At 44.3% G+C, this 19,856-nt stretch overlaps 1 protein-coding gene across 1 annotated transcript; it reads right to left on the bottom strand.

Annotated features, from left to right (window-relative positions):
• Window positions 1-11,245: 11,245 nt before the first annotated feature.
• Window positions 11,246-18,842, bottom strand: LOC117038060 (nuclear RNA export factor 2-like). Its single transcript, XM_033134716.1, is given in 18 exon segments — window positions 11,246-11,391; window positions 11,394-11,431; window positions 11,949-12,021; window positions 12,583-12,625; window positions 12,721-12,836; window positions 12,940-12,998; window positions 13,118-13,225; window positions 13,367-13,422; window positions 13,508-13,576; window positions 13,977-14,013; window positions 15,852-15,961; window positions 16,972-17,079; window positions 17,173-17,261; window positions 17,410-17,479; window positions 17,599-17,679; window positions 17,796-17,900; window positions 18,008-18,091; window positions 18,708-18,842. Coding segments are annotated over 18 exon segments (1,512 nt in total). The 5' UTR covers window positions 18,828-18,842.
• Between the last annotated feature and the right edge of the window lie 1,014 nt (window positions 18,843-19,856).

Below are 19,856 nucleotides of genomic sequence, written 5' to 3'. Positions count from 1 at the left end.
TTGATAGTCTTATAAGAGTTCCCTTGTATGTAACCCACTGTCTTTCTCTTGCTGCCTTTAGGATTCTCTCTTTGTCTTTAAATTTTGTCATTTTTACTATAATATGTCTTGGTATGGACCTGTTTAGGTTTATCCTGGTTGGAACTCTTTGCACTTCCTGGGCTTGTTTGTCGGTTTCCTTGAACAGGTTAGGGAAGTTTTTGGACATTGTTACTTCAAATATGTTCTCGATCTCTTCACTTTCTCCTTCCCGATCCCTGCTTCTTCTCTTCACCTTCTGGTATTCCTCTGATGCGCATGTTATTGCACTTGATGTTATCCCAGAGTTCTCTTAAAGCATTATCATTGTTTTATATTCTTTTTCTTTTTGTTGTTCCATCTGCTAACTTGTATTCTAAGTCACTGATGTCATCCTCTGCCTCGTCTAACCTGCTGGTAATTCCTTCAAGTGTGTTCTTTATTTCAGTTATTGTATTCTTTAGTTCTAACTGGGTGTTCATTATGATTTCTCTATCCTTCTTCTTGTCATCACTAGTCTCCTTAACCATTCTTATCATCAGTGTTCTAAACTCTGTCTCTGACAGGTTGGTTACCTCTATTTCATTTTGTTCCAATTCTTGAGGTTTCTTCTGTTCTTTTATTTCAGACATGTTTCTTTGTTTCCCCATTCTGGTTGAGTCTCTGTGTTTTCTTCGATATATTAAGTAGATCTCCTAGGGTTCTTGGTTTTTGCTGGGTTATCTTATGTAGTATGTGTCCTTTATATTTGACTTGCACCATTTCCCTAGTCTCCTGTGTGTGTGCTCCAAAGGTGACCCTTGTGCTGTGTGCATTATCCTGTTAAAGTTGAACTTTAATTGTTTTTTGCTTGTCAGAGGTAGGATTGACTCCTAGGCTGACTAGTTGTGAGACTTGGCTCTGCCCACAGTGGATGATTTGCTGAGTGAGGGTTGACCGCTCAAGTGAGGCTTGGCCCTTATGGGCTCTTGTGTCTGTAGAGAATTCCCTCTGGGTGTGTCACTTGTAAGTCAAACCCAGTAATACTCTGGTTTGATCTGGAGTTGGTCTCTGGGTGTATTGAATCTTTTGTCTCTTGGGCTGGGCCCTGGTGTAGGGCAATTTCAGAACAAAGGAAATCACCAAGCACAACAACAACAACAAAGAAAAAAACAAATACACTCACATGGTAAAAGAACCAATAACCCACACTCAGCACAGGCAAAAAATATCAAAAATACGGAAACAAAACCAAACAAAAAAAGCAGCACCAGTCTTGGCTTACGTCCACCAGGTAATCTCCAGCTTTTCCTCAGTTGTACCGAAGAGTCCTCTGTGTCTTGTGCAGGCAGAGTCGGTCACCTGGTGCCCAGAGTGACCCTGGGAGTGCAGTTCTAGATGAGTGGGGCTATGGTGTCTGTAAGGTAGTTTTTACAAAGTCAGTGCAGTTTCTGCTCTTGCCTGCACAAATGCACACTGAGAGTAACACAGCCAGCCCTGTGCCCAGGTCTCCTGAGTATTAGGGCACTTCTTCCGTGTGTGTGTGTGTGTGTGTGTGTGTGGAGGGCGTGAGATTTCTCAGCTGCTGAAAGCCCAGAGCTGTGTCTTCCACCTGCTGCTGATAGCTGGGTGAGTCTCCGCAGTTGTAATTGCCCTGCCCTAGGCTGGCCAGAAAAGGTGGGGGTTGGGGATGGAGGAGTCTTCTCTCTCCCAGCCCAGCAGTGGCACACTCTTCCCAGCCTCTTCCCTAGGTCAGAGCTGCACTCCAGGTCTTCCCAAATCCTGAGCACTATGGCTCCTCTGTAATCTGACACTACTCCTCAGTTCAGGGGCCAGCTTGAGTCTCTGGAAGGGCCGGAGTAGGATTGGGAGAGTGGGGGGAGGTGTCCAGGTATGGTGTTTACATCCTTTGTCAGACCTAGGACCCAGCTGGAGGTCTCAGCTGAGGTTACTGCCTCCAATGCTGGATATGCTGCTCTTTTGGCAGGAGAGATCAGCTGTGGGTCGCAGGGAAAAAGCCCACCTCCTGGCTCTTGTGGTCTCTGTTCTGTCCTGGGACTCCCTGCCTCTCCGCAGCCGAGGATGCAGGCCACATCTCCACTGGGCTTCCTTTCCTCTTCCCCTGCTCGCCCAGTTTGCCTACCTTCAAGTAATCCCCGTAACAGACTCTTAGGTGTTCTGTGTGATGAGCAGAGTCCTTTGATGGGTTATAGATGTTCAATTGGTGGTAAGTTCCAGAGAAGAACTCAAGAAGACCACCTCATTGCCGCCATTCCTTTTATGTCCTCTCAGCTGCTTTTGATTGAATCCTCACATACATCACCCTGTTCAGCACAGAGAGGATCCTTTACATCTGCCCTTTTTAAAGGATGGGAGAGTTGTATATAATGTTTTTTTCATTGTCACATTAATTTTCTCATTTCCTCCTCATTACCTCCAACATAGCTCTTCTTCACCACAGGAACTTTCAGCGTATGACTTACAGTGTCTCTTTTCAGCAGACTGTGTAGGCTGGAGCCAATAATTTCAGGAAGTCCCTCTTTTGTCCATGAAATATCAAGGCTATTCATTGCTGCTTACTCTTGGGGAGATCCCAGCTCCTTGTCTAAAAAGTCTTTTTTGTCCACACCAGTTTTTACCAAGGTTTAGGGTAGGCTTGTGTTTGTGGGTCTTCCTTATAAAAGATGTGGGTGTGGGGACAGCCATGTTTCTTAATCCCATTCCTAAGATCCCCAGAGAGTGAACATTCAGGGATCTAGTTCGTGATTTGTGAAATGCAGAAAAGAGAATGTGGTTTTCAGGCAATTTGAGGGGAATGACTGTCCTATGTCCATTCTTTTATCCAACCAGTAATTAGTTTAACAGATTTTTAAATGTATAATTGATGAACAATTAACTATATGTATTTAAATTGTACAACTTGTTTGTACCCATGATGTCATAACCACTATAAAATAATGAACCTATGTTAATCAACACTCTCCATATTCCTCATGCCCCTTACTAATTGCTCTCCATTCCCTCCTGCATCCCCTTCACCATCCACAGACTACAACTGATTTGTTTTCTTTTGCTATCAGTTTGCATGTTCAAGGGTTTTATAAATGAAAGAAGATGGTTCATAATTTTTTTTCTTCCAGATTTTTGATTCTGCATAATTATTTTGAGGTTCATTCATGTTGTTAAGTGTATCAATACTTTGTTCCTTTCATTCCTGAGTAGTACTCCACAATTTCTTTTTCTATTCACCCAGTGGTAGATGTTTCACTTGTTTCCAGTTTGGAGCTATTACGAATAAATCTTCTACAAAACTCATGTACAAGTCTTTGGGTGGACATATGCTTTCATTTTTCTTAAATAATTATATGGTAGTGGAATGGATAGATTATATGGTAGATATAAGATTAACATTTTTAAATTAGTTTCAGGTGTACAAAACAATGTAATAGATATTTACACCCCTCACAAAGAGATAAATCTCCTCCCTCAATCTACTACTACCCCTCTGACATTGTATATAGCTGTTGCAATTCCATTGACTCTATTCCCTATGCTGTACGCCACATCCTGTGATTTTATATGTGTATGTGTGTGTGTGTGTATTTATACACACACACACACATATATATATATATATACATATATATATAAAATTATAGTTGACATTCTTAAAAACTCCCAAATTGTTCTTTAAAGTGGTTGTACAACTTGACCTTCCGACCCAACCAATAATTACTGAGGTTCTAATATGTTCTAGGCACTCTTCTAGATGCTGGGGATATAGCATTGAACGAAGCACACAAATATGCAAGTCCTCATTCGGAAGAGCTGGTGGAGGTCCCAAGGTGATCTCCAGGAAGCAAACTCTGAGATAAAATATAGTATGCTGGATGTTTATTATAGAGTTCCATAGGGATGAACACCTGTAGAATGGAGGAGGGACAAGTGGGATTGGGCCAAGGGAAAAGTCAATCTTTAATGCAGGCCTAGTGACAGCTTTCATCAATCCCATGTGGAAATATAGAGCTAAAATATCCCAATAGATTTGCCAAGCATGCAGCCTAAATGGCTGGACCTTTATACCCTACCTCCATCAATGAGGAAAACCACAGGAAGGGCATGACTATGGGCAAGACAGCTCTCTGCAGCAGAGGTTATCCCTGAAACCACTGACAGCTGAAGGCTATCTGCTGATATCAATGCCAGTAGGATGGACAACTACTCATTCCTTGAAGGAGACACCTAGGCATCATGACTCTGTGTTCATCACAGTCTATCCTTTGCTCTTATTGGGTCCACTTCTCCACATATGTCCAAGGATCAAGTTCTCTAGAACCCATTTGGTCTATATTACTGCAGGAAACTTAGAACATGATAATTACCAGCCCATAGTCCTGCAGCTGGTCTTTCAGCCACAACTAATACTCATTTCCATGTTCCACTATCCACTCAAGATTCCCTTCATCTTCAGCTCTTAAGTCTGATAGTTACGAGTGGCATTATCTAGTTCCTTATCCCCGGTTACCTTATCCTTCCCTGGACCGGACTTCTTCCTTGCCCGTTTACTGTCGAAACTGGCAGAGGTATATCAAAAAGTACTCAGTGGATCACTTAGGAAGGAAACATTTCTTCCTGTCCTCAACGTGTAATAATATACCCCCTCTCCTGATAATCAGAGTCCATTACCTCTGCCAGAATGGTGTCTCCTTTTTCTGCAGGATGGTTGATGGGTACAAGGAGGACAAAGTACACAAGTGGCATTTGTAGCTTATAATTCAGTAGCCCAGAGTTCTAGGAATCAGGCACCCAAATTTATCCAATCCAGTCAACTGGAATGATGGCAAGTGAGGTCACTCTGGTTTACACCCCTCGTTTTCTCAGATCTATGTATTACTTCTTTTGAGGACCAGAATCATACAAAAGTCTTTTACTCATGGTGTATGCTGAATCCTAGAGGATGACTCACAATGCTACTAAAATATTGCCTCCAAGCAGAACTTCACCTGGGCCTTCAGCAGTCCATTCCAATCCTCTGGGTGGTACAGAATGTCATGTGATAGCTGGACTCCATGTTCATGGGTTCATTTCCATACATTGTTGCTGTAAAGCAGGTTCCTCATCTGATATGTTTTCTGGGAATCCCCTGAGAGTGAATCAAACACTGTTTGCTCTCAAACAGAGGTGATGGCTGAGGCCCTGCAGGCAAACAATTAGATGGAGTATGTATATATTCCTCTCAAAAGATCTATTGAACTTTTCAGGGTGAAAAGGCCCAATCTATTCAACTAGTCCCCATATTTGGTGCTCAAAATTGGTTTCTGTTGCTGAAAAGTTGGCAATACAACAGTAGCAAAGTTACATCCACCTAGATATATCAAGACTCATATTGTTAGGCCCACACCCATATAGCCTCCATCTCTCCCACCATGGCCACTTTGTACATGTTCCCATCAATATGGATAAACATACATATAAAAATTTATCAACCCAATGACTTTGTGTAAACTCCTCCTCCCACCAGTTCTAAGGTTTCCCCCAATCTGAGATGAAACTCATGCTTCCAATAAAATTCTCCTTTTCCCTGGATTAAAACAAATGTCATATGCTTCCTGATAGGGCTTGCCACCATGAAGTGATTTAAGATATCCCAAAGGAAGGAAATGTCTCTTATGTCAGGTTAAAAATAGTAATTAGAGGAATCAAGAGGATATTGAGTACTTGCTTTGCTACTTCCTCATTTAGCTTGGATTTCCTTGTCCTTTAATGAGGTGGTACCCAGCAATTCTTAGAAATGACTCCATGTGCCTATGTTAGTGGAGTGCTGCCTTTCTACATATCCCAAAGACATCTCCCCTGGGAAATATATGTGCATCTTATTACTCATATTCCAAAGATAATTGCAAATATCTTAAGTCAAACTGGTGAATACTTACAGGCATTTCAGATTGGTGAGATATTCTGGGACCACAAAGTTTTGTGGTGCCCTGGTCTGACTTCTGCCTTGACCTTCTATGTTGATGGCAGGCATCTCATCCCAAATGTATTTGCATTAGAACTAGGCATTTTCCAGGAATCCTCACCAAAGCTGAAACCTCCAAGAACTGTTCCAATCAATGAAACTTATCTTTTATTTCCTTATATCTTTCTCTAATTCATGTATATGCCTTTCTTTCTCTCTAACAACATAATGAGCTTATGAAGAGATTGACAGGGATCTTTCATATCAATTTTCCACATGTTGATTGTAGTGGTTATATGTGTAATGCATTTATCCAAATTTATTGAATTATACATGTAAAATATATGCATTATATTGAACACAAATTATAGCTGAGTAAAACTGAATTTTAAAAGACTCTGTATCCTTTCCAGAATCTGGAGCTGTGTTCTGGTCATATGTGGAATTGACATGTATTTTTGATTGAAATATTCTGTTAAGCTGTACAGTTGGGTTTTTTGTTTTGTTTTGTTTTTGCCATAGCCAAGAATATGCTCAGGACCTCCAGACTTACGTGTACAACAACATGGTCCCACCCAGATTTTTCACAGGCTCCGCAAGCAACATGACCAAAAAACTGTCAATTTCCTGGCATTGACCCAACCTAGTTCTCCACTCACTTCCCAATCTAATAAAATGACCCTAACCCAGCAGCAAATATCCACATTCCAAGAGACACACTTGATTCCTTTTTATTTCTCACCACAAACATGAACTTCATCAACAAGTTCAGTACTTCCAGTGCACATCTCATTTTAAACCTCTTCTCATCACTTCCACTGCTAAGAGCCTGGTCCATGCCATTGTACCCTCTCACACGCATGTCGTGGTAGACTCCTACCTCTCCTAACTCGTTTCCTTGCTCCTACTGTTGCTCTATTTCAGTCTGTTCACCAAAGAACTCATTTACAGTGAGTGTTAATCAAGTAGATGACAATAATATCCCTTTCTTTCTTAAAGAACTCTAATGGCTCCATCATAAGAACATAACTCAGAGTCCTTACCGTGGCCCACAACGCCTTTTGTGATATGGTCCCTCCTACCACTCTAACCTCATTTCCTAATGCACATTGGCACCCAAGCTGTTTCCTAAACATGTCAAGCTTGCTCACACCTTAGGGACTTTATTCTTGCTGTTCCCTCTGCCAAGAGGGCTCAGCTCCTATATCTTCCCACTGCTGACTACTTCAGAAATCTGTCCCTTCCCATCCTTCCCCATTCAGTCTATATCGCATTTCCCCATATTATTTTAATAATACTTAATTCTTGAATGTATCAACTCCCCTAGAATGTCAGATCTGTGAGAACCAGGAACATGTCTGTCAGTTTCTTTGCTTTATCTCCAGTCCCTATCACAGCACCTCTCATATCATTGATAACTATTAAGTATTTGTTGAATGAATGAATGACATGGATTAAACATCTGCATTCTAAGTTGTGATGAGCCAGGCAGAGTCTAGGGCAAGGGATTTGAGAGGATGGCAGAGTGAGCTCAGGTGACTCTGAAGCAGCAGTTTTGTTTGAAACCATGTAAATTGTGAGTGGAAAATTGGGTAGAAAGGACATGACAATTGAGGAAGTGTTTCTAGCTGCCTTTGGTGTAAAAGTGCAACACATATTCTATACCAGTTCTCCTTTTTCACTAAGAGAATACCAAATTTATTTGGGACAGTAAAGTTCCCAATAAAAGACCACATTTGTAGCTTCCTTTGCACCTAGGTGTGGCCACATGACCAACTTCTGCCCAATTTGGTGACTGGTAGTTCCAGGAAAGCAGCTAAAAGGGAGCTGAATTTCTCAGACCGAGGTTATTTCTCACACTATCTCTTGTGAACTGAATTGTGTCCCACCCAAATTCACATGTTGAAGCTCTAACCGCCAGCACCTCAAATGTGACTGTTTGAAGATAGGGCCTTTATAGAGCTGATTAAATTAAAACGAGCCCTTTAGGGTGGGCCCTGATCCCATCTGATTGGTGTCCTTATAAGAGGAGTTTAGGACACGCAGAGAGATACCAGGGGTGCATATGCACAGAGACAATCATGTGACAAAGGAGCAAGAAGGCAGCTATCTTCAAGCCAAGGAGAGAGGCCTCAGAAGAAATTAAACCTGTGGACACCTGCATCTGGGACATCCAGCCTACAGAACTGTGAGAAATAAATGTTATTTAAGCCACTGAATGTGTGCTATCTTGTTATGGCAGTCCCAGGAAACTAATACACCATCAGAGAAGTCTTTCAGTTTTGGCAGTTAGTTAGATTCAACTTAGTAACATTAAAGATACTGATGATTACTCCTAGAGATTCTGATTCAATTGCTTAAGTCTGGGGATTGGAGGGGATTCTAATGGATATCCAGAAATGAAAACCATGCATCAAAGAGAACAGTTTTCTGAATCATATCGAGCTAGGTGAGAGTGATAAACTAGCATCACTTAGAAGGTATTTTCTCCTCGAATTGCCCTCCTTCCACTGTTTTACCCCCAACCCACATCTTAATTTTTCTACCCTAACCAGATCCTTACAGATGGAACAAGAGATTCCCCCACTTCTTAGTCCTGTTTCAGATCCAAGTTAAATCCTAATTTGAGGCACATTAAGTAGCTTCAGCCCCATTTCTGCCCTCCCAGCTAAGAAAAATGAGTCTCTAGAAGCTTCACATTCTTTCTGTTAGCCTCAGCCAGGGTAGCTCTCTAGAGCAACATCTGGCCACTTAATACAATTAGAAAGTGGGCAAAAGACATGAACAGATAATTAATTTAATGATGGCAAATAGGCACATGAAAAGACATTCAACGTCTTTAGCCATCATAGAAATGTGAATTAAAAGCACAATGAAATATTAAAGACACCTATCACAATGGCTAATAAATGCTGACACCAAATGCAGACAAAGCTATAGATAAAATGAGCCATTCTTACATTGTTAATGGGATTGGAAAAGGGTACAGGCACTCTGCAAAACAATTTGGTACCTTCTTTAAAAAATAAACATGCTATCACCATATGATACAGAAATTGCGCAATGGGCAATTTCACAGAGAAATAAAAAAATTGTGTTCATGCAAAAACCTGTACATTAATGTTCATAACAGTTTTATACATAATAGTCTAAAAGTGAAAATAGCCCCAATGTTTCTTCAACAGATGAATGGTTAAACAAACTGTGGTACACCCACAGCATGGAATACTACTCAGACATAAAAAGGAACAAGCTATTGATACACTTAACAACTTGGATGGCTTTCAGGGGAGTTATGCTGAGGGAAAGAAATCCACTCCAAAAGGTTGTACACTATAGGTTTCCATTAATATGACATTTTTGAAATTATAAGAGTGTCTGAAAGAGGTTAGGGATGTGTGGCAACGGAGAGGTGTGTGTGTTATAAAGGGTAGCATGAGGGAAACTTGCGGTGATGGAAGTTTTGTATTTTGTTTGTGGTGATGGTTACAGAATCGACATAGCTGATAAAAGTGCATCACTCTAACACACAAATGAGCGCATGTGGAACTGGTGAAATCTCAGCAAACTCTGTGGAATATACAAAAGTCCATTACCTGGTCTGATATTGTGTTATAGTAATGCAAGACATTATCATTGGGAGAATATGAATGGAGGATACACATGACCTCCCTGCACAATTTTTGTAACTTTTGGTAAATCAATAATTATTTCAAAATAAGAACGAGAAAAAAACAACACAGGACTTGTGGGGAAAACAGGGTTAGGCACACAACACTCAAAATCTTTGTCAGTGATACATTAAATATAAGATAAGAACCTACTAAAAATGTTAGCATGGTTTTAGACCAGTTAAATGATTAAGAAATCCATGAATACTGCAATACATATGGCACTCCACTTGCTAAAGATGTTAAGTTTGTTTACAAAAGTGAGTGTCACAGCTTGTGAGTTATCGTGAAGTGGTAGAAAGAAGGTTATCAGGATACAGGGACCAAAGCTCAGATTGTAAGGTAGTCCAGGAATGGAGTCCCTACTCTATCATTTTCAAGCACTGTGGAGGCCTGATCTAGAGATGGCCATGGATGAAGGGGGAGACGGGATCTGCTGGTCCTGGCCCCTTTGGCTCATGGTTGGGGCAGGGAAAGAACAATCTAAGACACAGAATGCAATGTGCAATGCCACTCTTTAATATGAAAATGAACAAGAATCATGAGTGGGAAAAATACAGAACAACTAGCAGGCTTCAAGGTAAACTTTGGCTTCTTGGTCAGCCAGGCTCCAACCTTAGACATGGATGTGGCCTCAGGTTGGAGAAGAGATATAGCAAGTATGATGAGGATGAAAATGAGGACACCTGAGGGCTCCTTTACTGGGCTTTGTTTCCAAGATTCCAGGTCATTGCACGACGGCCTCCTCTGGAATCTTGCCTCCTTCAACTAGAGAAAGTCAAGAGAGAGAATGGGGAATATAACAGAACCAGGAGCCCTGAGGTTCATCCCCAGGCCACCTGATTTCTGTCCCCTTAACCTTCCCGAAAGCTTGGAGATCCATTTCATTTTATCTCTGAATTCGCAGACTTTACTTTTTGACGAGTAAAGAATTTTATAGTTCATATAGTCAATGGTATTGTAATACCTGTGTACGGTGTCAGGTGGGTAGTAGACTTGTTGGGTTATCACTTTGTGAGGTGTGTAAATGTCTAATCATTATGTTGTTTTGTACACCTGAAACTAATAATAATAATAAAAAAGAATTATGTAGTTCCGGTATAGTCTACTCACTGTACTGAAAGCACCTGTGGTGAGGGAGGACAGATGACCTCGCTTAGGACAAAATGGAGACACTCTGTTATTGCTAAATCTGTGATACAGAAAGAAACCTCCAAATTTACCAAGATGTATGTACCAAAATGAGCAGGTGGCACTGCATGTAATACTGAAAAAGTAGTGACAAGGCAAACGTCTATCAACAATAACTTGGGGCCTACTGGCATTCAATTGTTTAATACACAGATCTTAGCAGGAACAAGGTAGCTTAATATATACTGAGAGGAAACTATGCTGGCGCTAATAATTAATAAATAAAACAAGTTTCAAAACAGGACGTGCACTAGGAAAACTGGGTTTTATAATATACTATATTTAAATATATTAGTATAAAATTAAGGGATTGTTCACAGGCAAACTTTTGTAAGAAACAAGAGATTTAAGATAATTACGTCTGAGTTCCCACTATTCACTCCTTTGCTCCTCCCAGCTCCCTCCTATCCACATGCACAGCCAGCACTCACTTCTGAGTTCACTGGAGGCTCATCCCAGACTCAGTAGAGAAAGCCTGCACCATTTCCTGCTGCTGCTGGGAGAGGCTGGGCCCAGAGCTGGAGATAGCTGTGGGCACTCTGATGGAGAACGCACTCTGAGTCTCATTGGGATGGCGTCCCTCACAAACAGCTCATCATTCAGAATATATACACTGGATGAAAAATGGGACCACAGACAACTGACGGAAGGACAACCCCACATCCCCACCAATGATCCTTCTCCTACTGCCACTCAGCAACCAGAGTCCTTCCATACCCCAACTGTGCCTGTCCCCCAGGTTCCTTGGCTGCTAGCTCTGCCCCTCCCACAGAGCCCACTCTTGGAGAGATTCTCTACCAGCTTTACTAGATTTGTAGGTTTAACCCCAAAGCACTTACTCTGTAAAGCAGCCTACAGAACGGGACAGTCTAATCCTATTTTTAGAGGAAGACATTGTGTCACAGAAAGGTCAAGTGACTTGACCAAGGTCACAACCTCATAAGTGTTGGGTCAGAAAGAGAACCCAGTGCTCTAACCCCAGAGCCCAGGCTCTTAACCCCTATGCTGGACTGCTGCTTGGATCTACCTGTTGGCTTCCACAATGTTGAGAAAACCCCAAGGAAATGCATGTTTCCACACCCCTGGGCCCAGGCTGGGCTGGGTGTTCCCATCCACAGTGCAGGACTCACCCGGAACTGCTGGCAGGAATAGCGATGAAGGTCCTGGTGAAGGCACGCACAGAACCTTGAGACTTTACTTCCACTTCCACAAAAAACAAACAACAGCCCCTTAGAGTCACACATGCTTCACATGCTCACACTGCTTTCCCCTGTCAGGGTCTGGCTTGACACTCATGCCAAAGGGAACAACTGTTCACTGGGAATCAGGGTGTGGGGGGTGGGGAGGGCAACAATAGGGACCATCTGCTCTCACTGACAGGGATGTTACCACGTGCCGGGCCCTGGGACAACCCCTTCACAAGTTCATAGGTTTCATTTTGTACAGCTACCCAGAGGTGGGATTTATTAAGTCCATGTGGCAAATGAGTAACATGAGAGGTTAGGTAATGGGCCCAAGTTCTCAGAGTAAGCATCTAGGCTGACGGCCATCAAAGGCCACAGTGTGTGCCCATAACGCCCGAGCTGTGTGGGCATGGATGCAGGTCTGACCGGGATGGTTTGAGGGAAGAAGGGATTCGGGAGAACACAGAGGGAACAGGAAGGAAACGGGAGGGATAAAGAATTTGGGAGAGTTCAGAGAGGGAGCCCAGCTGGGGGGAGGCAGCAGTGGGACATCTGAGGAGGGGAGTCTACACACACTCACCTTCCTTGAACACCCCGTTGACAGAGAAGCAGAGCATCCTTTCCTGAAAGGGAAGGGCCCAGGTGCTCAGTCACCACCTACACCTCCTACCCACCTACAGCTTTCTGGGCCTGCCTCAGAGAAGAAGCAGGTGCTCACCGTCTGGAACCACATGTCCACCACAAAGGAGAGGAGGTCATGCTGAGTTTTGGGCAACACACAGAGGGAGCACACAATGTCACGTTTTGTATGCTTCAGCAGCTGAACCCGCAGGTCTGTGGGGAGGACAGTGAAAGTCATGGTTGCCACACCCTGGGCCCCATGACTGACCCCTTCATGCCCCCATTCCCTGCCCAATCTAACCCATCACACACGCACAGGGGTCCTTGAGGTTCTTCATATTCCTGTTATCCTTGAAGTACTCAAACAAGCTGCTTCTAGGAGAAAAGAGGAACAGGAGGTGGTGGTCTGTCCAGTGTGGGTATTTCCTGAAGCTGGCCGGTGTATACAGGGGAGTCAGACGGCCCAAGAGCAGAGCCTGAGCTGTGATACTCACAGGGCTGGATCCTCAGGGTTGAAGGGAATGGTCAGGGAGAAGCAGGCCTCGTCGTGATAAGCAGCAAGGAGACCCTGTCGGTCTCCAGAGTCATAAATAAAGTAGTATCTGTGGGGGAACAATGAAGGCAGTCTATCTCTATGGTCTTGACCTCAAATAGAACTTGAAAATGCCCATGAGCAGATCTGTGCACGGGCGACCCAGTCTGTCCCAGCCCTCCCCATTCCTGGTGGTCCCAGCGGAACTTACTCTTGCAGGAACTGGATGACTAGACTCTTCAGTGACTCAGATCCTTTATAGCTTTCCTGGAATCAAAAGACATTTAAGACTATGTTGCTGATAAAGCCACCGTTGCAACACCCCAAATATTCTTTGATTCTTCTTTCTTACCTTGCAAGGTTTTGGTAAGTAGGGTCCGTCATTGTCAATGATAATTGGTGGAGGTAACTCCTGGCCATCCTGGAGAAGAGAAGAGAAAGTCATGAATTGAGACCAGGGAGGTGGTCCCGGATGATCAGGAAAAGGATGGGCCCAGGAGAGGGTGAGGGTCAGAGGTCAGGTGCAAAAGGACCCTGGATATTCCATGGAAGTGATTACAGTGGGTGTCCGCATCATGAGGTCCTGGAAGTCTCTACTGTTATATTCTGTGTGTGTGTGTGTGTGTGTGTGTGTGTGTGTGTGTGTGTGTGTGTGTACATTTTCCAGAGAGCATATTCATGGCTTTTTTAGGAGTTCATGTTCATTAAAATGGATAAGGGTCTGATGCAAACACGTAACGTAGGCAAGACCCAAAGTGCTTGAGGGCAGGTGTGGAGGTCGTCAATGGTAGTAAGAGACAATGATGAATGTAGGCACTTACCAGGCATAACAACTTGGGGAAACAGTTCTTGATGGCACTGTCCAAAACCAAAAATAGAAAGGAGTGGTTGATAGTTCGTGTGGTAATGCTTCCGTTTAGCTAAAACACTGATGACATAAACAGATACCAGTGTGTTCTGCCCACCCAGCAGCCCCTTTTGCCCCCCTAAGCCTCTGATTTCTAGGGTTCTGGGTCCAGTCCCCTCCTGAGCACTGAGCACCTGTCATATGGGATGTCTGAAGCATGCAGTCTCATCTCTCTCCACAGCTTCACATTCACATCCATTCTCTCTCTCTCTCCCTCCCTCCCTCTTTTTCTTCTTCCCTCCCTCCTCCTCCTGTCCTCTGGGTAGCTCCCACCTAAACTGCCCTGACTCCCTTCTCCAGTGCCACAAAAAGCAGCATTTGGATCCCAGTATCCAGGGCTTCTTCCCCCTTTTGCCTCCCTCCCTTCCTCCAGTTCCCCACTGAAGACTCCAGACAGAAGAGGGAATGGAGTGGAAGCCCAGGGCTCAGCTACCTCACCGGGGGTCCAGCATTGTGCCAGGGCCAGGACACACCCAAGGGATGGGTGAGGATGTTGGGGCAGAGGGTTGACTGAGGCAGTATGCAGGAAGAAGGGAAGGAAAGAGAGGGGGATGAAGACAAAAAGGGAGTGAAGATAGGAGGGGAGTGATGGGGGAGACGTAGGGGAGTAGAGACAAGGGAGAAAGAGAAAGCAAAGCAAAGGGAAGGGAAAGAAGCTCTGCCATGGGAGTGGGGGTCAGGGTAGAAAACAGAAGAAAGGGGACATGGCTCCCCTGCTGCAGCACTTTCCTACACCTGCCCCTGGCTGATCCTGGGACCTCAGGTTGGAAGGGAAAACATGCACCTGTTGGGCTGGGTGCCCGTTGGGTGTTGGTTGAGCCTTTGTCACTGATGGGAGGTCAGTCTGACCTGGGAAATAGAGCAGCCAGGGGACAGGAGACCTTCCCCAAAAGGAGTAAAAGGTCAGGCCCCAGCTCAGCCTGGGGTAGTGTCTGTGGCCTCCTACTATGATCACTGCCTTCTCTCCTCATGGCCCCTGTTCACCTGTGCCCGTCTTAGTTGGTTCTTCATCTGAGGAATCATACCTGTGTCAGGCTACCCTGGGCTTCTCTGAAAGACCAGGCAGGAAGATGTGATGTGTGGAGGGAGGGAGGGGCAGTGCCCCTGAGAGGTCTGTCCTTCTGTCTCCTCAACCACCTCCACCTTCTCCCTTACATTGCTCCCTCAGGAGGCTCTGTGCTCACTGGTGGTGACCCACTTCTGGCCCGACTCAGGGAACCCTGGTATCTCCTAAGGAGGGCCCATCCCCTGGCATTGGGCCAAAGGAACAGATGTCGCCATGGCAGACACCTCACCATGGGGCACAAAGTCCCCATGTCAGCCCGCGATTCGAGGGGATATCATTTTAGAGCATGGGAAAGAGGGTTCCAACCAAAACAGGATAGGGAAACAATATAAACTCAGAATCAGAAAGGCCTGTCTCAGCATGAGGCCTGGGCTGGAGGACCCTTCTCAGTGCAGAGCACCGGCATCTGTCTCAAAGCTTCGATCCTCTAGTACTGGTGAGGAGGGGTAGCACTGCTTCCTGGAGCACACTCTTGGGTGGGCACATTAGAGGAAATTAGGTGCAGAGTCAGGAACCAGAACCCAGACCAGGAGAACAAGTGAGCAGGTCAGAGGAAGAACAGACCTGTAGGCACAGGTGAGAGAAACAGAAAAGAGAAGGCAGAGCCTGTGGTCCTCCCAGAGGACCAGGGCTGCCACTTTCTGTAGATGGACACTGTCAGAGGTAGTTCAGGCTTCAAGAGGGCAAAATTCTCCAGGAAGGGTGACAGGGGTTCGCACTGACCTTATGTAGGTGGACTGGTCTGGGAAGGTGATGCACAAGGGGTTCCCTTGCAGCCCCAGCTCTTCGAGCTTCAGGCCTTTCATTTTGACCAACTCCTGGGTAGAGCCCAGCTGAGAAATGTGGAGAAAAAAACCAAAACACTAATCCAAAAAAAAAAAAAAATATGCACCCCTATGTTTATTGCAGCATTATTCACAATAGCCAACACATGGAAACAACTGAAATGCCCATTGGTAACGACTGGATAAAGAAATTGTGGTACATTTATATGGCGGAGTATTAATCGGCCATAAAGAATGAAATCTTACCACTTGCAACAACCTAGAGGTAAGATTTGGATGGACCTAGAGAATATTATGCTAACTGAAATAAGTAAGACTAAGAAAGACAAATACCATGTGATGTCAGTTATATGTGGAATCTGAAGAGCAGAATAAATGAATAGACAAAACAGAAATTGACTCAGAGACATAAGGAAAAAATAACTGATGGTTGCTAGTTGGGAGGGGGATGGAGATGGAGGAGAAGGTAAAGAGATTAAAAAGTACATATTAGTAGTCACAATATTGTCACGGGGATATGAAAGACAGTTTGGGGAATATAATCAATAATGTTGTAAAGATTTTGTAGGGGGTCAGACGGGCACTTGTCTTATTAGACCACTTCACAGACTGTGTAGATGTCTGACCACTGTGCTGTACAGCTGAAGCTGAGGCTGAAGCTGCATAATACTGAATGTAAACTATAATTAAACACACACACACACACACACACACACACATATTACATATAGTCACAGCATGTGGAGTAAAACATAGGGAATAGACTCAATGGAATTGTAAAAGCTATATACGATATCAGAAAGATAGTAGATGGGGGGGCGGTTATCACTTTGTGAGGGTTGTAAATGTCTAACTATTATACTGTTTTGTACACCTGAAGCAAATGAAAAAAAAAAAAACAAGAAGAAGAAGAAGTCCTAGGGGAAGAAATAGACATCCAGACTCCGGTACCCACAGCCCCTTTCTTCCCCCACAGATGGTTTCCACTACCTCCTGTCATCACTCTGATGAGCACCCCCCTCCCTTAACCCAACTTGGATCTGGCTCCCATTTCAAACCTGATTTTTAGAGAGGTTCAGGATCTTGACTGTGGGGGCCATCTGTATAAGGTCAGACAGGCCATTCAGCTGGTACAGTTTGTTGCTGAGCAAGTTCAAGGACAACAGCTTTTGGGAAAAAACAGTCAGAGTGACGGTTACTATCTAGGGCCTCAGGGACAAATCTGCCCCCATGAGTTCTGCCCTCTACTGGGACACCACCTCAGGGAAATTCTCTTTGATGATCTGCAGGGTGGCAGCCATGCAGTTTCTTCGATTCAGGATTATATCAATATCAAGGCCCACCAAGTCTTCAGGAAGACGAGAAGAAGGAATCAGAAGACTGAAAGGGTCCACGACCACCACCAACCCCTTAACATGCTACCATCCATAAGTCTCCTTTCCAGGCCGACCTTACTATCCTCTCACCTGCCCTAGAATTATTAATGTCAGCCATACCTGGGTCAAAGCGGAACATCTGGAGGTCAAGAGCTTTCTGGGAGGGATCATATCGCATGTTCATGGTCAGCTGCAGAGGAAGATGGAGAGAAAGTGCTGAGGCTACGGTGGTGATAGGAAAATTGGGAATCGGAGGAAGCAGAGGTGGGTCTGGGCGTGGGCACACAACATGCCTTGAGTCTGCATTACCTTTAGCTGCTCCATTTCCTTTGGCTCCAACTTATCCCGCACAGAGTAGGGTACAGCAGAAGTACTGACAAAGATAGGTATCTGCAGGAAGGAGCGGTGGGGTAAGCACTAGGAACTCCAGTTCCAAAGAAGATGACCAGCCCCTGACCTATCCTTCTGCCCCTGGACTATGTACAAGCAATGCCCTCCACACACACCTTTTGGTTCTCCTCATCACAAATCTTATAGCTGACATCCTTCAATGCAGAGGCAGCGCTAGCACCCTGGACAAAGAACCGGGCCCAGTTGTTTGCATAGTTGAACTACAGAGATTGAAGCAACAATAGTGACATAAGCCAATGGCCCCTGCTGAGCCAGGTCTCTCCCCCTTCCCTGTGTGCCCTAATGTGGTTTCACCATCCTCTCTTACATCCACTGGAGTGAAAGGGACACTGCAATGGCTCTGGATTGAATTCATTAGCCATATTTTGTCATACTTCATCCCATCAGGAATCTAAGGGTGAAAAGAAAAGGAAGGGAGAGAGCAGGAACAACATGCAAAGAAGGCTAGAGAATAGGACCAACACAGGATTCTTTTCCCACCTCCTACCGAATTAAAAAGGATTTCTAAAAAAGGGACCAGAGACATGATTTCTTATGTTTGTGCCAAATATGAAGATCTGAAATCCCTATCTCTCCATTCAAAGCTCTCTTCCATATAATCAATGTAAAGTGTTAGATATGATCCTTCTTTTATACATTTCTAGGAGATCCTACCTAGTGCAGACACTGCTTGCCCCTCTGACAAGTTCTCCAGAGACTCGACCCTCCATCTCCTACACACATCTTGACCCAAACTGAGACATCCAGTGTGGCGTCATTCCATCTCCTTGGCAGTAGTTCCACTTTTGCCTTTACAGTCTCTTCCATTTTCCCTACAGTCCTCCTGCCTCCTTTATACTGCTTCTCTGAATTTTTCCTTAGAGGAACAAAAATGTTACCTCCTAGTAATAAAAAGGAAAGATTACAAATTGTCCTCAACAAAGTACCTAGCATCTTTCTATGAGACCAACATAAGTCTAGCTGACCTTTCTCGCAAGCATGTTCCACATATTTTTCAGGACACTCACCGTGATTTTGAACCAGCTCCCCAGGGTTCCATCTTCTGTGTTCTGCCCCACTTCTCCCTCAGTAGGTTTTCTAGCTCTCCGCAAGGTAATCTGGATAGGGCTTTCACTATGCAATTTCATTCTCTTTTTGTATAGGATGGTATTTGGAGTACTACAGGAAGAAGTGGAGCAGAGGGTGGCCGTAAATGCTAAGAAGTCTTTTATACATCCCCACCTCTCTGACACCAGGACTACAATTAGGATTGTTCAACCTTTATTTTACTTCCAGCATTCTTCAATTTTCCAGTGAGAGGAGAAAAAAGATCACGGAGAGTGAAAAATTTTCAGTCTCATGGGCAAATGCACGCAAAGCAGGCTGCCTGGTCACTTACTGTTTTACTTGGGGAACCTCCTGGACATCCCTAATCCCCTCATTTCCATCATCCTCCTGTTGTTGTGAAGGCTGAGGCTTCTTTCCACCATATTCAAAATCACACTGAAAACAACTCCAACTTTTCTTTTGTCCTTGACGTGAGCTACCAACATTTTTGTCTTCTTAAAAGGGGAGTAAGAATACAAGTTTGAGAACATATCAGTGGCCCACTTACCAGGTACCACATCTTACACCAATGCCATGGTAGGGCAAGCAAAGTGCCAACCTGCCCTAAGGCACCATTCCACAGACTCCAGAATGGAAACTCCTCTGCCTATCCAGATAGGAGAACCTTATCTAACATATGGTACTGTCAGTGGAGAAATCACAGAGGAGGAAGTAGAGGAGGAGGAAGAGAAAGAGGAGGTAACTGCGTTGAACCTTTTTTAAAAATGGAGCAGGATTTACAAAGAAGAACGGTGTATGCATCCATGGGTTAGACTGAACACCAGCCATACACCAGGACGGCATGCGAATCTGGCCTCTCTCAGGCCTCCCTAACAACCACACCAATACCTGGGAGCCAAACTCGCTCATGCTTCCCAAACCCAATCAGACACGAAACCAATTCCACTAATACTCAGCAAGCTGTGCTTCCTCTGCCAGGGCAGTACAAGCTTTAATGTCAGGTGGGACTGAGGTAACAGCCTCCTAAACCGTCCCCCTCCCTCCAGCCTTGCCCCAACAATACTCTGTTTGAAATATCCAGAGTGAGCCTTCCTCTTTGTCCAGTCTGG

The sequence above is a fragment of the Rhinolophus ferrumequinum genome, chromosome X (genome assembly GCF_004115265.2).
Source record: "Rhinolophus ferrumequinum isolate MPI-CBG mRhiFer1 chromosome X, mRhiFer1_v1.p, whole genome shotgun sequence".
Taxonomy (NCBI): Eukaryota; Metazoa; Chordata; class Mammalia; order Chiroptera; family Rhinolophidae; genus Rhinolophus; species Rhinolophus ferrumequinum.
Note: the sequence above shows the minus strand (reverse complement) of the source record. Positions and strands in the feature narration are given on the sequence as shown.